Here is an 18531-nt window from a genome sequence, read left to right as displayed (position 1 = left end):
AGAGGTAATGTTTGGAGGTCACGTTCACGCAAAAATAAAATTGGAGGAAGAATAAAACGGGGTTTCATCACCGACTGTGACAGAATACTTTGGCGAGCAACCAAAAAGCTCCAGAGAGGGGGGAAGGCAAATAAACTGATGTGGAGTTGTCTTTTATATTTAAGTTGGAGTTTAGAAACATAGATTTAGGAGCAGGAGGAGACCATTGAGTCATTCATTACGATCATGGCTGATTGTCCAACTCAATAGTCTAACCCTGCTTTCCCCCCATAATCTTTGATCCCATTTAGTTGTAATAATTTTGCTTCCTTTGCAGCTCGGAATGCCGTGGTGGTGGTAGCCGCCAGCCTTGTCGCCTATTGCTTTGAAAGTCAAGATCAGCACATGTTTACTCTGACCGGGAAGACGGCGCAGGGTCTCCCACCCTTCCAGCTGCCGGCCTTTTCCGATTCACTATCCAACGGGACCGTCTGCTTCACCGAGATGCTTCAGGTAAAGGTCGATCATCTAAGGCAGTCCAGGGTGAAATCAAACATGATCCTGGGTATTCCTCCGGGTGCTCCGGTTTCTTCCCATAGTCCAAAGATGTGCGGCTTAGGTGGATTGGCTGTGCTAAGTTGCCCTGTAGTGTTGGGAGACTAGCTAGGGTAAATGTATGGGGATAGGGCCATGTGGTTGGTACAAACTCGATGGGCCTAATGGCCTCCTCCAGCACTGTACGGATTCTATGATTCAGTTGACTATCGCTTAAAAAGAAGTCAGAGCTTTTCATCTTGGATTTGAGTCACGAGAATCCCAAATGTAATGGGAACAATTTGTACTTCACGAGAGGAGAGTGTTGATTGGCTGGCAAGTGGACTTGGATTGCTGGAGGCATTGCCGTGAGGAATGCTCCAGTTGAATGGTGACTGACAGTTAACTGCTAAGCTTTGTTTACGTTCAAGCCAGTCAAGTTGCCAGCCATTCTCCAGTTCGTTCCTCGGGTCAATTCCTCGACCAACCAGAGTCTGGTTTGAATTCTTTCCAGCTACGTACGAGCAAACAATTAAATTGACTGTGGTTCGGTTCTAAATACTGCACAATATGTAACAGGTCTTTATACCCAAAATCCAGTATATAATCTACATTCATCCAGCTGATTGGAATGCTCCACTCTCTAAATATTAGACTGGGCAATGATTGGCCCCAGGACTAACTGATTTCTAGAGTATAACAGTGTGACTGTCAGCAATTGAATCATAGAATTTACAGTGCAGGAGGCCATTTGGCCCATCAAGTCTGTACCAACCACAATCCCACCCAGACCCTAACCCCACAAACCCATGCATTTATCTTAGCTAGTCCCCCTGAGGCAATTTAGCATGGCCAATCCACCTAACTCGCACATCTTTGGAGTGTGGGAGGAAACCAGAGCACCCGGAAGGAACCCTTGCAGACATGAAGAATGTGCAAATTCCACACAGACAGTGACCCGACAGATGGGAATTGAACCTGAATCCCTGGTGTTGCGAGGCAGCAGTACTAACCAGTGTGCTGCCCCACAATTAAAATTAAACTGTTACACTGGACCCGATGTTTATCAAACGCTTTTTGATCTTTCTAGAACTTTGGAGCGGGATTAGCGGTGGTGCCGTTGGTTGGGTTTCTGGAAAGTATTGCGATAGCCAAAGCTTTTGGTGAGTCATTGACACAAGTGATCTTTGTACAGCCGTGGGCAGCCCGGATAGATCATGCACAGCCTGTCCCACCACACGGAGCAGGACTGGGTAACAATGGGAAGAGGCCATTCAGCCCCTCGGACAAACCAAGCCTTTGATTGAATGAGTTCCAGGTTTCTGTTATCCTTTGTGACAGCGTGCTTCCTTTTATTGCCCCTTGATGGACTAGCTCTAAGACCATAGGAGCCCCTTCAGTCTGCTGTCTACTCTAGATCGTGGCTTCAGGAATAGGGCCTGGATGGGATTCTGGCCAGTACAGACTCAATGGATCAAATGGCCTCCTTCTGTACCATAGGGATTCTCTGACGATTCTGTAAAGGTAGAACATAGAAAAACTACAGCGCAAACAGGCCCTTCGGCCCACAAGTTGCACCGATCATATCCCTACCTACTAGGCTTACCTATAGCCCTCAATCCTATTAAGTCCCATGTACTCATCCAGAAGTCTCTTAAAAGACCCTATCGAATTTGCCTCCACCACCACGGACGGCAGCCGATTCCACTCACCCACCACCCCCTGAGTGAAAAAGTGATAGAGTGCAGTTCCCAAAGCCACCATGTTGCTGAGTCCTGGAACATATTGGACGTGCTATCAGATACTGGCAACGTTCACATCATTTCACCCAAACTGCACCCCCCCCCCCCTCCTCACTTTGTCTCACTAACTCAGGAGGATTGGGGTTGTATCTGCCACTCTAAGGAACCGTTGGAAATAGTTCACACCCGGGGGTTTGGGTATAATTTTGCTGGATTTTGTGTTTTACAGCCAGTCAGAACAATTACAGAATTGACCCGAATCAGGAACTCATCGCGATAGGTAAGAGCGGGTATTATGTCAGTGTTGCTTTTATATTAGCGCTGCCGTACAACTGATAAAGGGGATCAGGGGGAGACGGTGTGTGTTTATTCACAGACTCCTGTTTAAGATTTTTAGTTTATTAGTGTCAGAAGTAGGCTTGCATTGACACTGCGGAGAAGTTACTGTGAAAATCCCCTAGTCGCCACACTCCGGCACTGTTCGGGTACGTGGAGGGAAAATTTAGCACAGCCAATGCACCTAACCAGCACGTCTTTCAGACTGTGGGAGGAAACCAGAGCACCCGGACGAAACCCTCATAGATATGGGGAGAATGTACAAACTCCGCACATGCAGTGACCCCAAGCCAAGAATCGAAGCCGGGTCCTGTGAGGCAACAATGCTAACCGTTGTGGAACCGGCTGGTGACAGAGTAGATTCTAAACTCATAGAATCATAGAGAATAGGCCATTCGGCCCCACCACCATTCTGTGTGATCATGGCTGATTGTGCATTTCAGTATCCCATTCCCAACTTTCTCTTCATCCCCTTTGATCCCTTGAGCCATGAGGGCCACGCGGAGCTCCCTCTTGAACGTACCTCACAAACTGGCCCCAACAGCTTTCTGTGGTAGAGAATTCCACAGGATCCCTGAGTGAAGAAGTTTTTCCTCATCTCAGTCCAAATTGCTTACCCTTTATTCTTAGACTGTGACCCCGAGTTCTGGATTTCCCCAACATTCTTCCTGCCTCTAGCCTGTCCAGTCCCATCAGGATTTTATATGTTTCTGTGAAATCCCCTCATTGCAGTGAGCACCAGCCCAATCCTCGTGGAATGAACACTCGCAGGAAATCCCAAAACGGCCTCTTGCCTCCAGCAGAAACAGATAGACCTTCTGGGGCAGGAATTGAAAACAGTGATTCTGAACTGGCTTCCGATACTGCCAGGGTTTACTCCAGCCTATTGGACCTTGTGCATCTGTCCCTCCTGTATTGTCCCCTTCTGCCCTGTGTCCCTAACCTGGTAAGAAGACTCTCAACATCAGGTTAAAGTCCAACAGGTTTATTTGGTGGCAAAAGCCACTAGCTTTCGGAGTGCTCGCTGCTCCTTTGTAGGTGACGTGATGAAGGAGCAGCACTCTGAAAGCTAGTGGCTTTTGCTATCAGATAAACCTGTTGGACTTTAACCTGGTGTTGAGAGACTTCTTACTGCGTTTACCCCAGTCCAACGCCGGCATCTCCACATCATCCCTAACCTGGGACAGGCTGACCGCTGGCTGGGTCCACTGTGTGCGCTGACCCTGTCTTGTTTTGGGTTTCAGGCAGTTCGAACATTCTGGGCTCTTTTCTTTCATCCTACCCAGTGACTGGGAGTTTTGGGAGGTGAGTCACAGGTGGAGATAGGTGAGCGAGATGGGGTGGGGTTGGGGGCGGTGGTGGATGGGTTGGGGTTGGGGGGTGGTGGCGGATGGGTTGGGGTATGGGGTGGAGAGGGGGTGGGTGGGGTGGTGAATTGAGGGGGTGGGGGAAATGGAGGAAAAGGACAAGGAGGTTTGTTGTCCCAGAATTTAGTGATTTCACGCTCCAGGTACCAGCACAGTAGAACTGTCACTCACCAATCATCAGAGTAATCTCACCTCATCCCAAAGTGGATAACAGTGGCTGGTGGTTAAACTGACACGGAAAAGGAACATGGGGGTGGGGGCGGTAATAGGGACGTGGGGGAGGCGGAGGAGGGTATCACTGACTGGGGAGGAGGGGGTGAGAGGGAGCTGTGTGGAGAGAACGAGCTTTTAGCCATTCCCTTGGCAAAGACCTCGAGCTTGGAATGGTGTGTGATGTGCCGACTGAGTTAACACTGACCCTGCGTTAGGAGTCTGTGTCACAGCTGATGGCCTATACAATATAGGAGCAGAATTAGGCCATTCGGTCCATCGATGGGCTGGAATTAGGCCGTTCGGCCCGACTGCTCTGCTCCACTCGGTGTGCTTTCTGCTGTAACTGTTTTTTCTGAACTCTCTCTCTCTAGGACGGCAGTGAATTCTCAAACTGGTGTGTGCAGCCCTGCTGGAGGAATAGCCACCGGTGAGTCGGTTGTGTAAAGTCAATGGGAGCTCCGTTCTCCTGTGGCAGCCTCCCCCCCCATCAGCTGATTTCTCCCCTGACGCTGCGCTCTCTGATTTCTTTCCCCAGGAGCTGTGGTGTTGTTGTCGCTGGCTTTCCTCACACCTCTCTTCTTCTACATCCCCAAAGCAGCCCTGGCAGCGGTGATCATCTGTGCCGTCTCCAGCGTCTTCGACCTGCGGATTGTCGCGACACTGTGGAGGGTGAAAAGTAGGTTCCAGTCGCACCCTGTCCTGTCCGCCTGTCGCTGTGGCTTGACTTTGGATTCTCCTGTCCACAAACTGCTTTGTCTGCCTCTGCTCGGAGGCTGAGAACCTGGCCTCGGCCGTGGTTCCAGAATTATAGAATCCCGACATTGCAGGAGAGGCCATTCGGCCCATCGAGTCTGCACTGACTCTCTGACAGTATACGGTACCCAGGCCCCGTCTCCTGCCCAATCCCCATAACCCCACACATTTCCCATGGCTAATCCACCTCACTGACACATATTGGGACACTAAGTGGCAACTTACTATGGCTAATCCCCCTAACCGGACTCCAGCTCGGAGTCAGCGTGTCAGGGGTTCGAACCCCACTCCAGACACCCGAGTGCCTAATCTAGGCTGATACTTCAGTGTTGCCGCTGCACTGTTGGTGGGCCGGTACTGAGGGGGTGCTGCATTGTCGGGTGGCTAATGCTGAGAGGGTGCTGCGCTGTTGATGGGCTAGCACTGAGGGGGCGTTGCACTGTCGGGGTGCTGTACTGTCTGTCAGTGGGATCGCCTCTGACTGCCCCCCCTCGGGTGTAGGTAAAAGATACCCTGATGTGAGCAGGAGAAGGCTGCCCAGTAACTGACCCAATATTCAACCCCCAATGAACTTCACAAACACAGACTATCTCATTAGAACATAGGAAATAGGAGCAGGAGTAGGCCATCTAGCCCTTCGAGCCTGCCCCGCCATTCAATAAGATCACGGCTGATCTGTCGTGGCTCAGTTCCACATTCCCGCCCTCTCCCCATAACCCTTAATCCCCTCTCTTATCAAAAACCCATCAACCCGCGTCTTAAAAATATTTAGCGAGGCAGCCTCCACCACTTCAACGGGCAGAGAATTCCAGAGATTCACCACCCTTTGAGTGAAGAAGTTCCTCCTCAACTCCGTTCTAAACCGCCCCCCCCCCCCCCCTTTATTTTGAGGCTGTGCCCCCTAGTCCTACTGTCCTTTCTGAGCGGGAAGAGTCTCTCCACCTCTATCCTATCCATCCCATTCATCATCTTATACGTCTCAACGAGATCTCCCCTCATTCTTCTAAACTCTAACGAGTACAAGCCCAGTTTATTCAGCCTCTCCTCATAGCTCAACCCCCTCAACTCCGGCATCAGCCTAGTAAACCTCCTCTGCACTCCCTCCAAGGCCAAAATATCCTTGCGTAAGTACGGCGCCCAAAACTGCACACAGTACTCCAGCTGCGGCCTCACCAAGTGCCCTCTTCACTCGCTTAAACCTTTTCCTGCACTGTGGCAATAACCCCTTGTCCTTTGTTTGCTTATTTTCCTCAGAGCTGGACTTGCTGCCGTTCCTAATATCATTCCTGGGTTGTTTTTGGGAAATCCAATATGGAATTCTGGCTGGAATTGCTTTATCGGGGATAATCCTGTTTTTTAACATCGCCAGACCTGAGATTAAGGTAATTGTTTTTGTCAGTAATCTAAATCCAATTGTAGAAGTGTGAGATGGTCTGGTACCATGTGCCCGCACCAAGGAACAGTCTTCAATTTGCTTTGCCGGTGTCTGAGTTTATCAATGGAATTTGGTGAGGGTGTCCCAGGACAGACCAATATCCAGTGACCATCCCCCCCCCCCAACACGAACAATGGGCTTCAGGACAGCACCTTTACCCTCCCCCACCTTGGGGCTACAGTCTGCCCACTTTTAATTTGGGCTCATAATGCACGGAAGGGACAGCCTGTCCCAGAGGTGGAATCGTAATGCCCCAGGGGTAGGGAGAGAGAACATCCTTTACACCAATGAATCAAAAGGTTTTGGGAGCCTTTTAAGGCAGGAAAAGATTTGGCAACAAAACTTGTTTTTGTTGGGAATTGACTTTTATTGAAGATTTGTCCATTAGGTTCTCAGGTAAACCCTGTCAACAAACAAGGGCGATGATTTACAATTTACCCGGGAATATACTCCTGTGTCAAGACCTCATGCACTTTCTCTTCCCCCCCTTCACTTCCCCACCTCCTCCCTCTTTCCCTCTCTCTCTCTCTCTCTCTCTCTCTCTCTGTACTTGGGTCTTGTTATGTTCTGATCTCTGCTGTGAAGAAGGGAGACTTTGGGGGTGGGGGGTTGGTCCTACCAGCTTGTCACACCAGTCGATGAGCGTGGCGAGCCGGTAGGATGGCGAGAGAGGGTGAAAAACTGAGTTTGTGTCTTTTGTGATGTGACCGCCACTGGAGGGGGCTTGTGGGAGATGTGCCTGAAGGGGAGGCTGTACGTGGGGAGCATTTGGGGATCCCAGGGCGGTGATCGGCTAGGATGGGGAATGGGGGGAGAAGTGATTGGCTGCTTGTGGTGGTTTGGGGATGGGAGTAAGATCGGGGGGGTCGGGGAATGTCGGATTTCCAGTGCACTAACTGTATAGTTTACACAGTGCACTGGGAGAATTTGTGCATGTGCAATGCCACCCTGTGGCAGCCAGCTTCCCAGCATGAATAGATTCTGTTCACTCCCCCTACTGGTGTGAATCACACTTTGTCTTATTTTCCCTATAACTGGCATAAGATCTGAAATTTTCTCTCAGCAAAAAAAGTGGTCACGATTCTTTCCGGTTTTCATGCTGGTTCGACACTTAGGATTTCTTTGGGTGTTCTTAATTCTGGCTGTTGTGCAATTAACCACACGCCCCACTCCCCCACCCCAACCAACTTCAGCCCCTTTTTAAGAGAGCACTTCCATTTGAAGAAATAGGAATGTTTGTGTCTTTTGTGGTGATACCGCCACTGGAGGAGGGGGGCGGGGTGTCGCCTGAAGGGGCGGTTGTGCGCACACAGCAATCGGGGATTGCCAGGGCAGAGATCAGCTGGTTTTGTGGGTGGGGGGGAGGTGGTGGGGTGCAGGGGGTTGGTAAACAGGGGCAGCAATTGGCTGGGGTGGGGTCCAAGGCGGGGGGAATCTCTGAGATTGAGGGATGTGGGAACCCAAGATCAGCCATGATCCTAATGAATGGTGAGATAGGCTCAATGGGCTGAATGGTCTGCTCCTATTACTGGTGTTGTGGTATCCTGATGTTTTTTGCATACCGTGCTTCCTTAGCTGGTTGGGAAAGATGTGTTTGCATTCCATCCTCTCCTGGATGGTTTTGCCACAGCTTTTGTCCTTTTTTTTTTAAACTGGGAGCTTGAGCCCTCCTTGGTTGGCATTTCTCCCTATACCGTGTCCTTTTGTCTGTTTCCTTATGGTTCTATTCTCCAAAAAAGGTCAGCTATGAAATCTGTAGTAGAAAACAGGGTTAGATATTGGTTTCTAATAATCTTAGAATCCCTGCAGTTCAGAAGGAGGCCATTTGGCCCATCATGTCAGCACTGACTCTCCATCAGAGCAACCCACCTGCCCCCACCGTGCCGCTCCCACCACCCTATCCCTATAAATCCACATACTTCACCTGCTAATTCCCTCAAACCTGGACATTTTGGGACACTAAAGGGTAATTTAGCATAGCCAGTCTGCCTAATCTGTACGTCTTTGGACTGTGGGAGGAAACTGGAGCACCTGGAGGAAACCCATGCAGACACGGGGAGAATGTGCAGACTCCACACAGACAGTGACCCAAGCCAGGAATCGAACCCGGGCCCCTGCTGAGAGGTAGCAGTGCTAACCACTGTGCCCTACTGCTAGATTTTTAACTGATATTATTCTGGTTAGTAACCTAATAATCTTACACGAGCAATCTAGAGGTCGTATACCCTGTCTTTCCAACAGAGTAGCGTTGTAATCTGAGAAAGATTGCAAAATTGCTCATTAACTAAACACTCACAGTTGCATTGGAAAGCCAAGGTACAAAGTACACAAATCATTTGGTACCTGCATCGCTGAACCCTTTACGTGGTGTACCGGTGGAGATTAATGACCTGTGGAATCCTAATCCCCTTTCCTTTGTGTCTCAGATTGCCAATTACGGTACAGTCATTGTGCAGTTACAGAGTGGCCTGAATTTCCCTGCTGTTGAACATGTTTGTGACCAGCTGTACCAGCGCGTGTTAGAGGGTAAGTGGAGATATCGTCGATCCTGGACTAATCTCACCGCTGCTCTGCCTTTGGATGCAGGCTGGGATTGAACCATAAGACACAGGAGAAGAAGTAGGCCATTCAGCCCATCATTCAACCATGGCTGATATTTTTCTCATCCCCATTCTCCTGCCTTTTTCCCATAACCCCTTATTAATCAAGAACCCTATCTATCTCTGTCTCAAAAGACACTCACTGACCTGCCCTCCACAGCCTTCTGCGGCAAAGAGTTCCACAGATTCACCCACTCTCTGGCTGAAGAAATTCCTCCTCATCTCTGTTTTAAAGGATTTAGTCTTTAGTCTGAGGTTGTGCCCCTCTGGTTCTAGTTTTTCCTACTGGCGGAAACATCCTCTCCATGTCCGTCCTATCCAGGTCTTGCAGTATCCTGTAAGTTTCAATAAGACCCCCCTCCCCCCCATCCTTCTAAATTCCGATTACTCCAGCGAGAAACCAGCTTTCAGTCTGCCAGTTCCCGGGGGTTCAGCGGTCCCTCTGCATTCAGTACTCGGAGTTTCATTCCACGTATCGATGGCAGCGGAGATACAGAAATAGAACAGCCAATCTCTGACAGCAACTACTCTCCGAATATTCTCTAATAACTCTCTGTTGCTGCTTTCCTCTGAAACCCCCTCCAGCTACTTGGTGATTTTAAACCGAGAAATCTCTGCTTCCCAGGTGAGTCAGTATCTCCCCCTCTCCCCTCCTGAATTGCTTGTTCACTTTTTTTTTTCCTAGTAACCATAGCATCCCCACAGTGCAGGAGGCTGCCATTTGGCCCATTGAGCCTGTGCTGACGACAATCCCATCCCGAGCCCTATCCCCACACGTTTACCCTGGTAATCCCTTTCACCTACACATCCCGGGACACTGAGAAATTCAGCATGACCAATGTACCTAACCTGCACATCTCTGGGCTGCTGCTTCTGGTTACGGCAGTTAATAATTAGATTGTTTAGAATCTTTGCATCTCTCCTGCATTGCTTTATCTTCAGACTGGACAAAACAGTTATGAGGAGAGGCTGAATAAACTAGGCTTGTGCTCGTTGGAGTTTAGAAGAATGAGGGGAGATCTCATTGAGACGTATAAGATGATGAATGGGATGGATAGGATAGAGGTGGAGAGACTCTTCCCGCTCAAAAAAGACAGTAGGACTAGGGGGCACAGCCTCAAGATAAAGGGGGGGGGGCGCGGTTTAGAACGGAGTTGAGGAGGAACTTCTTCACTCAAAGGGTGGTGAATCTCTGGAATTCTCTGCCCGTTGAAGTGGTGGAGGCTGCCTCGCTAAATATATTTAAGACGCGGGTTGATGGGTTTTTGATAAGAGAGGGGATTAAGGGTTATGGGGAGAGGGCGGGAAGGTGGAACTGAGCCACGACAGATCAGCCATGATCTTATTGAATGGCGGGGCAGGCTCGAAGGGCTAGATGGCCTACTCCTGCTCCTATTTCTTATGTTCTTATGTTCTTATCTCTCAGCCTCTATTATTCCTTTTATTGCTGACACAGTTGGCTCATCCATCACTCTGCCACCAGTGGCAGCCGTGTGTGCCATCTACAAGATGCACCGCAACATCTCACCAAAGCATCTTCCAAATTCATGACTACAACCAGATTGGACAAGGCAGCAGATACATGGGGACACCACTTCCTGGAGGTTCCCTCCCAGCCACCCACCATCCCTGACTTGGGAATATATTGCTGCTCCTTCGCAGTCGCTGGGTCAGAATCTTGGCACTCTCTAACAGCACTGTGGATATACCTACACCAGTTTAGCAGTTCACAAAGACCGCTCACCACCACCTTCTCAAGGGCCATTAGGGATGGGCAGTAAACACTGGCCTACCCAGTAACACCCCGTATGAATTAAATAAAAGGTCACAACCTGTGTACAGATTAGTTATCCAGTGTTGGCCTCTGCAAAATCCTTCCAGATGTGTGTTCTACACCTCTCTTTGCTAATCCTTTGCTCTGTTAGGATGTAACTAACAAGATGAACGGGAATAACTCCCACAAAGAATGCAGTGACTCCAATATCAAGTAGGAGGGGTGTTGGTGTAGATCCACGTAAGTTGGCAAATGACTTTTAGTTTCCTATTTTTTTGGTTTTGCCTCGAGTTAGGGTTCTCTCACACTGAACTTGTTGCTGAGGAAGAAATCCACGGTTTGACATCCAGGACATCCAGCCCCTGTGGTTCACCCGCTCTTCCCCAGGAAATACTCCAAGTTGAGCCTGGTTGGTGTTGAATTGCAGCCAGAGACACAGCGTGTAACTGGAATTAGCCATTTTTTCTTTTAAAGAACAACTGAGTGATGCTGCTGCAGTCAAATAGCCCTCAACCCTCATTGCATGAGAACAACTGGTCCCACAGAACTACATGCTGACTTGGAAATAGAGGGGGAGAAATCCAGTAAGAGGTATATGTATGAATTAGCAGAAGTATTATTAGTGCCATGAGTATGCTTACATTAACACTGCAATGAAGTTACTGTGAAAGTCACCTAGTTGCCACACTCCGGCACCTGTTTGGTACACTGAGGAAGGCCAATTCGCCGAACCAGCACGCCTTCTGGACTGTGGGAGGAACTGGAGGAGGAGTAGGTCACTCTGCTCCTTGGGCCTGCTATGCTATTCAATAAGTGCTGATCTCACTAGGGCCTCACTCCACTTATTTCAGTTTAAAACATTCCTCTTCAAATTGTATCTCTCTCCCTCAAACCAAACGGTAAATTCAATCACGTTATGATCACTGCTACCTAGAGGGTGCCTTCACTGTGAGTTAATTCATTAATCCTGTCTCCCATTCCCAAATTTCATTTAGCCTACGCTCTGGTTGGTGCTAGGGATGTGCTGCACCAAGAAACTGTCCCCAAAACATTCTTATGAACTCATTACCCAGACTAACCTCGCCAATGTGATTTGTCTAATCTGTATGCAGATTAAAATCACCCAAGATTTGTCAATCTTTATTTCTCACAAGCGCCCATTATTTCTTCTTGTGTACCCCATTCTATAGTGCGATTATTATGTTAACTCCCTTCTGTACCAATGTTATCTTTAATTAACAGAGCTAGCCCTCCGCCTTTTCTCAGCTTCCTGTCCTTCCTGTGTCATGTGCCTTTTGAACATTGTTACTACACAGAGGTTAATCCCCTTTTACCTTGCGTTGTAATCTGCTATAATTACTTGAGATGTCATTTTTCTTAACTACCGTGGGAGATTCATTAGTATAAAGGCCTGATACTTGCTTTAAGTGAATAATTAACAAGGTATTGTATTTAAATAACCAGGAACTTTAAACAAGGAAGATATTAATTAAGTTTCGGTTCAACTGAAATCCTGTTCAAATAATACAAGGAACATTCATTACCAAACCAGTAATACCAGAATTTTAGTCACACTCAAATTATATAACTAGGCTTAATGGAATCTGGAAAGCTTTTGGAGTTCTTCTGTGGTTGTCCACTGTCTGTAAAGTCTTTTTAACTCAGTATCCCTCTGTTCGATAGCTGGATAATTCTCTTGAGATGTAAACTAGCAGGAGGTGGAGAGCTGCTCTAGTGATGAATGCTAGCTTCTTGGTTGGATGCCCCAGCCTCTGGAGATGTTCTCCCAGAAAAGGCTTTGCTTGAGCCTCTATAGCTCAGAATTATAGAATCCGTACAGTGTAGAAGGAGGCTATTCAGCCCATTGAGTCTGCACAGCTCACAATCCCACCCAGGCCCTGTCCTCATAACCCCATGCATTAATCCTAGCTAGTCCCCCCCCCCCCAACACTAAGGGGCCAATCCATCTAATCTGCACATTTTTGGATTGAGAGAGGAAACCAGAGCACCCGGAGGAAACCATACATAGAACATAGAACCCCACAGTGCAGAAACAGGCCCTTCGGCCCATTGAGTCTGCACTGACCATAATCCTGCCCAGGCCCTATCCCCATACCCTTACACATTTACCTACTAATCCCTCTAACCTACACATCCCAGGACACTAAGGGGCAATTTTAGCATGGCCAATCAACCTAACCCGCACATCTTTGGACCGTGGGAGGAAACCAGAGCACCCGGAGGAAACCCACGCAGACACGAGGAGAACGTGCAAACTCCACACAGGCGGTGACCCGAGCCGGGAATCGAACCCAGGTCCCTGGAGCTGTGAAGCAGCAATCGGCGCTGACATGGGGAGAATGTGTAAACTCCACACAGGCAGTGACCCAAGCTGGAAATTGAACTCGTGTCTCTGGCAGTGTGAGGCAGCAGTGCTAACCACTGTGCCACCAAAAGATAGCTTTCTTCAAAAGTAACGGAGTTTGTGAATTATGATTAAGAAATTTACATCGAACTAGCCAGGAGTCGAACCTGGAATTTTCTGATCTGTAGTCAGACATGTTAGCCATTGAGACACTGGCCCACATGTCTCTAATTTTCTTAACACAAGGATTGATTTGATGCTGTCAACACTATCAATTTTAAACTGATAGACTTTTAATAGTTGATGGCCCTCCTTAAACTGATAGGCTGGCAGAACGCAAAAGTCTGTTACCAAGTCAATCTTGATGCTTGGTCCTTTTGAAACAAATGTTATAACTCGGAGTCTGAGTGTACTCTACATTTTTGCACAGAACCAAAAAACAGTTTTTAAAGAGGCCACGCACTGATTTCTTTCCCTCCAGCATTTTTACAGTTCTTTTATATCTTTACAAAGTCAACTTCAACATTGAGATCTCAGTCTTTGTCACCCTGCAGCCATGTCTCTGACATGGCTATCAGATCATGCGACTAATTTCTATTTGCACTGTGAGTTCATCTGTTTTGTTATGCATGCATTCAGATACAGAGCATGTTGTTCTTTATGTCATATTTTTGTAACCTCCTGCCTTTGTTGCTGATGCAGTCCTGGGTTTGCCATCTCTATCCCTGCCACACTCTGAACATCATTTCCCTCGTTCCTTCCTTGCTGTCTCTCACCTTGCCTCCTTTATTTAAGATGGATAATCCTGGTGTTTAATGAACTGGAATGCCTTTCCTCCAGCAGCTAACCCTCCCCACTCTGTGATACTGGACTGCCTTCATGTCAGCAGCATTGACTACACAACAGTGAACGGCTTACGGGAACTGATCCAGACATTCCAACAGAAGCGTGTGTGTCTGCTATTCTCAAATTTCCAGGTATGTTCTGAATGTCTATGCGATACCAACCCCCTCCCCCAACCTGGTTTATAATCACTCTACTATTGGTGGCTGTTAGCCTGTGGAATTCCCTCCCTAGATTTCTCCACCTCTCTAAGGGTGATCCCGGTGACCAGTTGAGAGTCACAACCCCATGCATTTACCCCTAGCTAGTCCTCTAAGGGTTAACTTAGCATGGCCAATCAACCTAACCCACGTATCTTTGGACTGTGGGAGGAAACCCACGCAGACATGGAGAGAATGTGCAAACTCTGCACAGTGACCCAAGTCAGGAATCGAACCCAGGTAAGTGCTAACCCTGGAATGTGTGCGTGTTCCAGATTGTACGTGCACCTGGATAATGCATGCTTAAATTACAGCCAGTATCTGCTGAGTTCTGTGACAGCAGTGCTGAGGGAGCACTTCATTGACAGAGGCACCATGTACATGAGAGCAAACAAGAGGATGTTGCCAGGGAAGGGTGCTGAAAAAGTCAAAACCTTCATCTTCAGTAACGTCTATTTCTCAACTCCAAAGATCAGTCCAGGAGGCAGCCGGAATAACCACCTTCCTTTCTCATTCAGCCTAAGGTTCTGTCAATACTGACTTCAGCACAGATCGAAGGATTAAGACACTTTGACAGCACTGAGGCTGCACTCCAGCATCTGCACGGTAACAGCTCGTTTCATTGTTTTGGGATTATCTGCTGCCTGTGACGATGGGCTGGTTTGTATTGAGACGGTTGCAATTTGGAGGAATAGGCACAAGCCCTGTTTACCCATTTTATTCCAGCACTTCTGACTGAGAGTGGGGATGGGGGGATTGTGCTTTTGCTCCCTTTTTTTATATTTGTCGTATTGCTTGGTTGTACAGTTCTTTTTTAGCCGGTGTGGGGTTAAGTGGATGGAATTTAATTTTTGAAAAATGTTTCTTAAACCAGAAAAAAGTCATTATTTAGAAATTATTCCCTCTCTCTGCGTCTCCTGCAATGTGGAGATGCCAGCGTTGGACTCGGGTGGGCATGGTCAGAAGTCTCACGACACCAGGTTAAAGTCCAACAGGTTTATTTGGAATCACAAGCTTTCAGAACACTGCCCCTTCATCAGGTGAATGGAGAGTTGAGTTCACAAACACAGCATATATAGATATAGACTCAATTGCAAGATAATGGTCAGAGTGCACGTCTTTACAGATACAATGTGAGCAGAGAGGGGGATAATCACAGGCTAAAGAGTATAAATTGTCTCAAGCCAGAACAGTTAGTAGGATTTTGCAAACCCACTGTCTTGCTTTGAGACAATTCACACCTCTAACCTGTGATTATCCCACTCTCCACTTACATTGTCTGTACCTGTAAAGACTTCTTTATCTGTCAAGACTTGCATTCCAACCATTATCTTGCAATTGTGTCTCTGTCTATATGTGCCGTGTCTGTGAACCCAACTCTCCACTCACCTGATCAAGGAGCAATGCTCCTTAAGCTCGTGATTCCAATTAAGCCTATTGGACTTTAACCTGTTGTTGTGAGATTTCTTACTGTCAGTGAGTCAGGATGAGGGACAGTCCCTCTGTACTCAGTGCCTTGCTGCATTGGTCATTCTTTATGCTGGGTTGTGGACAAGCAGTGCCAGCTTGTGGAGTTTTGATACTTGTCGGACCCAATGCTGTCCAAACCCGACATCCCCTTAGAACCATAGAAAAGTTACAGCCCAGGAGGAGGCCATTCAGCCCATCGTGTCCATTGCCAGCCTGAAGACATCCAGATGTCCTTTCTAATCCCACCTTCCTGCGCCCAGCCCGTAGCCCAGTAACTTGCAGCATTTAAGGCAGAGATCCAGGTACTTTATAAAAGAGTTTAGAGTTTCTGCCTCTACCTCCAACCCATGCAGTGAATTCCACACACCTTGACTGCACTCAGAAGCATACAGAGCTCCAGACAAGTTCTGAAAAATGGGATCAGGATAGGCGCTTGATGGCTGGCACAGACACAATGGGCCGAAGGGCTTCTTTCTATGCTGTATAACTGAGAAATGGGAGGCTGGTTTATCATTCAGCCTGAGCTGAATAGAATCTGGGTTCTTTCTATTCTGCCTTTTTGTACCATAGGAACATAGGAATTAGGAGCAGAAGTTGGCAACTTCAGCTCTTCGAGCCTGCTCCACCATTCAATCAGATCATGGCTGATCTCTCCCTGGTCTCAAACCCACCTGTTCCCCATATCCCTTTTATCCTGTTTTTTTTATCAGAAATATATCACTTCCTTCTTGAAATGATTCCAACTCCACTGCGCTATGGGGCAGCGAGTTCCACAAATTCACCACCACCTGCGAGAAATAGTTCCTCCCTCGTTTCAGTTTTAAATCTACCACCTCGCAACTTATAACTGTGACCTCTTTTTCTAGATTGCCCCAAAGGGGAAACATTTGGTCCACGTTTACTTTATCAATCCCTTTTAAAATATTATATACCTCAATCGGATCCCCTATCGTCCTCCTAAACTCCGGCGAGTATAACCCAAACTCCTTAATCTCTCCTCGTACGTCAACCCTTCCATCCCCGGAATCAATCTGATGAACGTCCTCCTGAACTGCCTCCAACGCCACCACATCCTTCCTCGTGCAGTGTCAGATGTGGGCTGGTGCACTCACTTTTCATTGTGGCTTTGAGTCCCATTCCAGAGTGAGCCCCTTTAATCGATGCTGACACTCCACAGAGGGAGTGCTGCACTGTCAGAGGAACCCTCTTTCAGATGTTACGGTTAAACGCAGAGCCTCTCGGGTACAAAATCCCATACTACTATTTCAAAGGATGAGTGTATGTTCTTCCTGTTGTCCTGGTCAGTATTTATCACCCAATCAACATAAAAATATATGGATATTGTGGGAGCTTGCTGTGTAAGCAATACATTTGGCTTCTGAAATATTTAATTTTGTCCTGACATTGTGAAAGGTGTTATACAAAATGCAAATCTCTTCCTTACACATAGTGCAGCATACCAACTAGCCACTGGGGGGAGCTCCCACCTAAATTTCCATCTGCTTAATCCTATAGTGCAAAAGGAGGCCATTCAGCCCATTTGAGTCTGCACTGAGTCAGAGTGCCTTTCCAAGTCTCTCCCAACCTCCACGCCCCCCCCCCCCCCCCCCCCCCCCACCATTCTACTCCTGTAACCCTACACATGATGAATCTATCTAACCTACACATCGTGGGACACTAAGGGGCAATTTAGCATGGCCAATCAACCTAACCTACACATCTTTTGGACTGTGGGAGGAAACCCACACAGACACGGGGAGAACATGCAAACTCTACACAGTAACCCAAGGCTGGAATCGAACCCAGGTCGCTGGCGCTGAGAGGCAGCAGTGCTAACCACTGCCAACCGTATTTTTAAATTTTATTTGTTTTCAATGATCTGTACAGTGTGGCGGGGGTGTGTCGTATCGGCCAAATGATATCAAATAGATATTTTAAAACTGTATTATTTGGAAAATGGCCAGAAACTGAGCCTCAGGGAACAGTTAAACTGCTTGTCTGGTTAAAAGCTGATTTATAAATCAAGATTTTTTTCTGTACCCCCAGGAGATGATTACACAGATGACTTGGATGAGAGTGAGAAACCTCTACTCCACAGGAACGATGGGTTTTCCAGCTAGCTGGAACGCACTGCATTCTCACCAAGTGTCAGCTGCTCCTCAAAACTGTTCAGCCCCATTTAACCGATGGTGCAATACATTACTGAGCTGCTTCTCTGGGGAACATACTGTGGCCAACCTGCGTGGTCCTCACTGGTGTGTCACCAGCACTGATGTAACTGACCCTGAAGGCTTAACAAGGACTGGATCTAAAATTGTAATGAACATCCTTCAACCCCACCCTGCTGCTTTTTCACTCTGATTTATATTTTTCCAATGATTTGATTGTCTTTTGTATGTTTTTACATTTGGGATTTAGCACCAATCACTTTAGTAATAAAAAAAAACCAGTATTTAACTTTCAGAGCCATCAGTTCCTAGCTCTGGGTACAGGTTCTAGGGGTCGGGTACTGATGGAAGGGTTTTGGGAGGATGGGTGAGGGGGCAGAACATTGCAACAAGCAGTGACTGCTAGAGTGGGAAAGGCAGTGGAACCCACAGGTTTGAGCTAGAGCAACTACAGATGTTAGTCCTGGTCAGACACACTACAAATTTATGCTGTTCCGACCTCTACAAATCCTGTCATTGTTCCATCCTTATGGTGGCACAGTGATTAGTACTGCTGCCTCACAACATCAGGGACCTGAGTTCAATTGCATGTTCTCCCTGTATCTGCGTGTGTTTCCTCCCACAGTACAGGTGGATTGGCAATGCTAAATTGCCTCTTAGTGTCAGCAGGCCTAGCTAGGTTAAATGCATGGGGTTATGGGGACAGGGCCTGGATAGAATTGTGGTTGGTGCAGACTCAATGGGCTGAATGG

The 18531-nt window shown here is 47.7% G+C and overlaps 1 protein-coding gene across 3 annotated transcripts in view; it reads left to right on the top strand.

Annotated features, from left to right (window-relative positions):
- slc26a11 (solute carrier family 26 member 11) overlaps nucleotides 1-18303 on the top strand; it is a 39308-nt gene extending 21005 nt beyond the window's left edge. Inside the window, exons 5-15 of one of the 3 annotated variants that reach the window (XM_080209453.1) lie at nucleotides 317-492; nucleotides 1604-1676; nucleotides 2485-2535; nucleotides 3836-3896; nucleotides 4543-4598; nucleotides 4707-4847; nucleotides 6179-6306; nucleotides 8786-8885; nucleotides 13939-14075; nucleotides 14660-14747; nucleotides 17658-18303. In XM_080209453.1, coding sequence (XP_080065579.1) covers nucleotides 317-492; nucleotides 1604-1676; nucleotides 2485-2535; nucleotides 3836-3896; nucleotides 4543-4598; nucleotides 4707-4847; nucleotides 6179-6306; nucleotides 8786-8885; nucleotides 13939-14075; nucleotides 14660-14747; nucleotides 17658-17731 — 1085 coding nt within the window. In that variant the 3' untranslated portion in view covers nucleotides 17732-18303. The remainder of the gene's footprint in view (nucleotides 1-316; nucleotides 493-1603; nucleotides 1677-2484; nucleotides 2536-3835; nucleotides 3897-4542; nucleotides 4599-4706; nucleotides 4848-6178; nucleotides 6307-8785; nucleotides 8886-13938; nucleotides 14076-14659; nucleotides 14748-17657) is intronic. The other 2 variants (XM_080209452.1, XM_080209450.1) reach the window with 2 other exon arrangements.
- The last annotated feature ends 228 nt before the right edge of the window (nucleotides 18304-18531 follow it).

Source organism: Carcharhinus amblyrhynchos, chromosome 21 (assembly GCF_965287045.1).
Source record: "Carcharhinus amblyrhynchos chromosome 21, sCarAmb.v2.hapA, whole genome shotgun sequence".
Lineage (NCBI taxonomy): Eukaryota > Metazoa > Chordata > Chondrichthyes > Carcharhiniformes > Carcharhinidae > Carcharhinus > Carcharhinus amblyrhynchos.
This window is presented reverse-complemented; position numbering and strand designations above follow the sequence as displayed.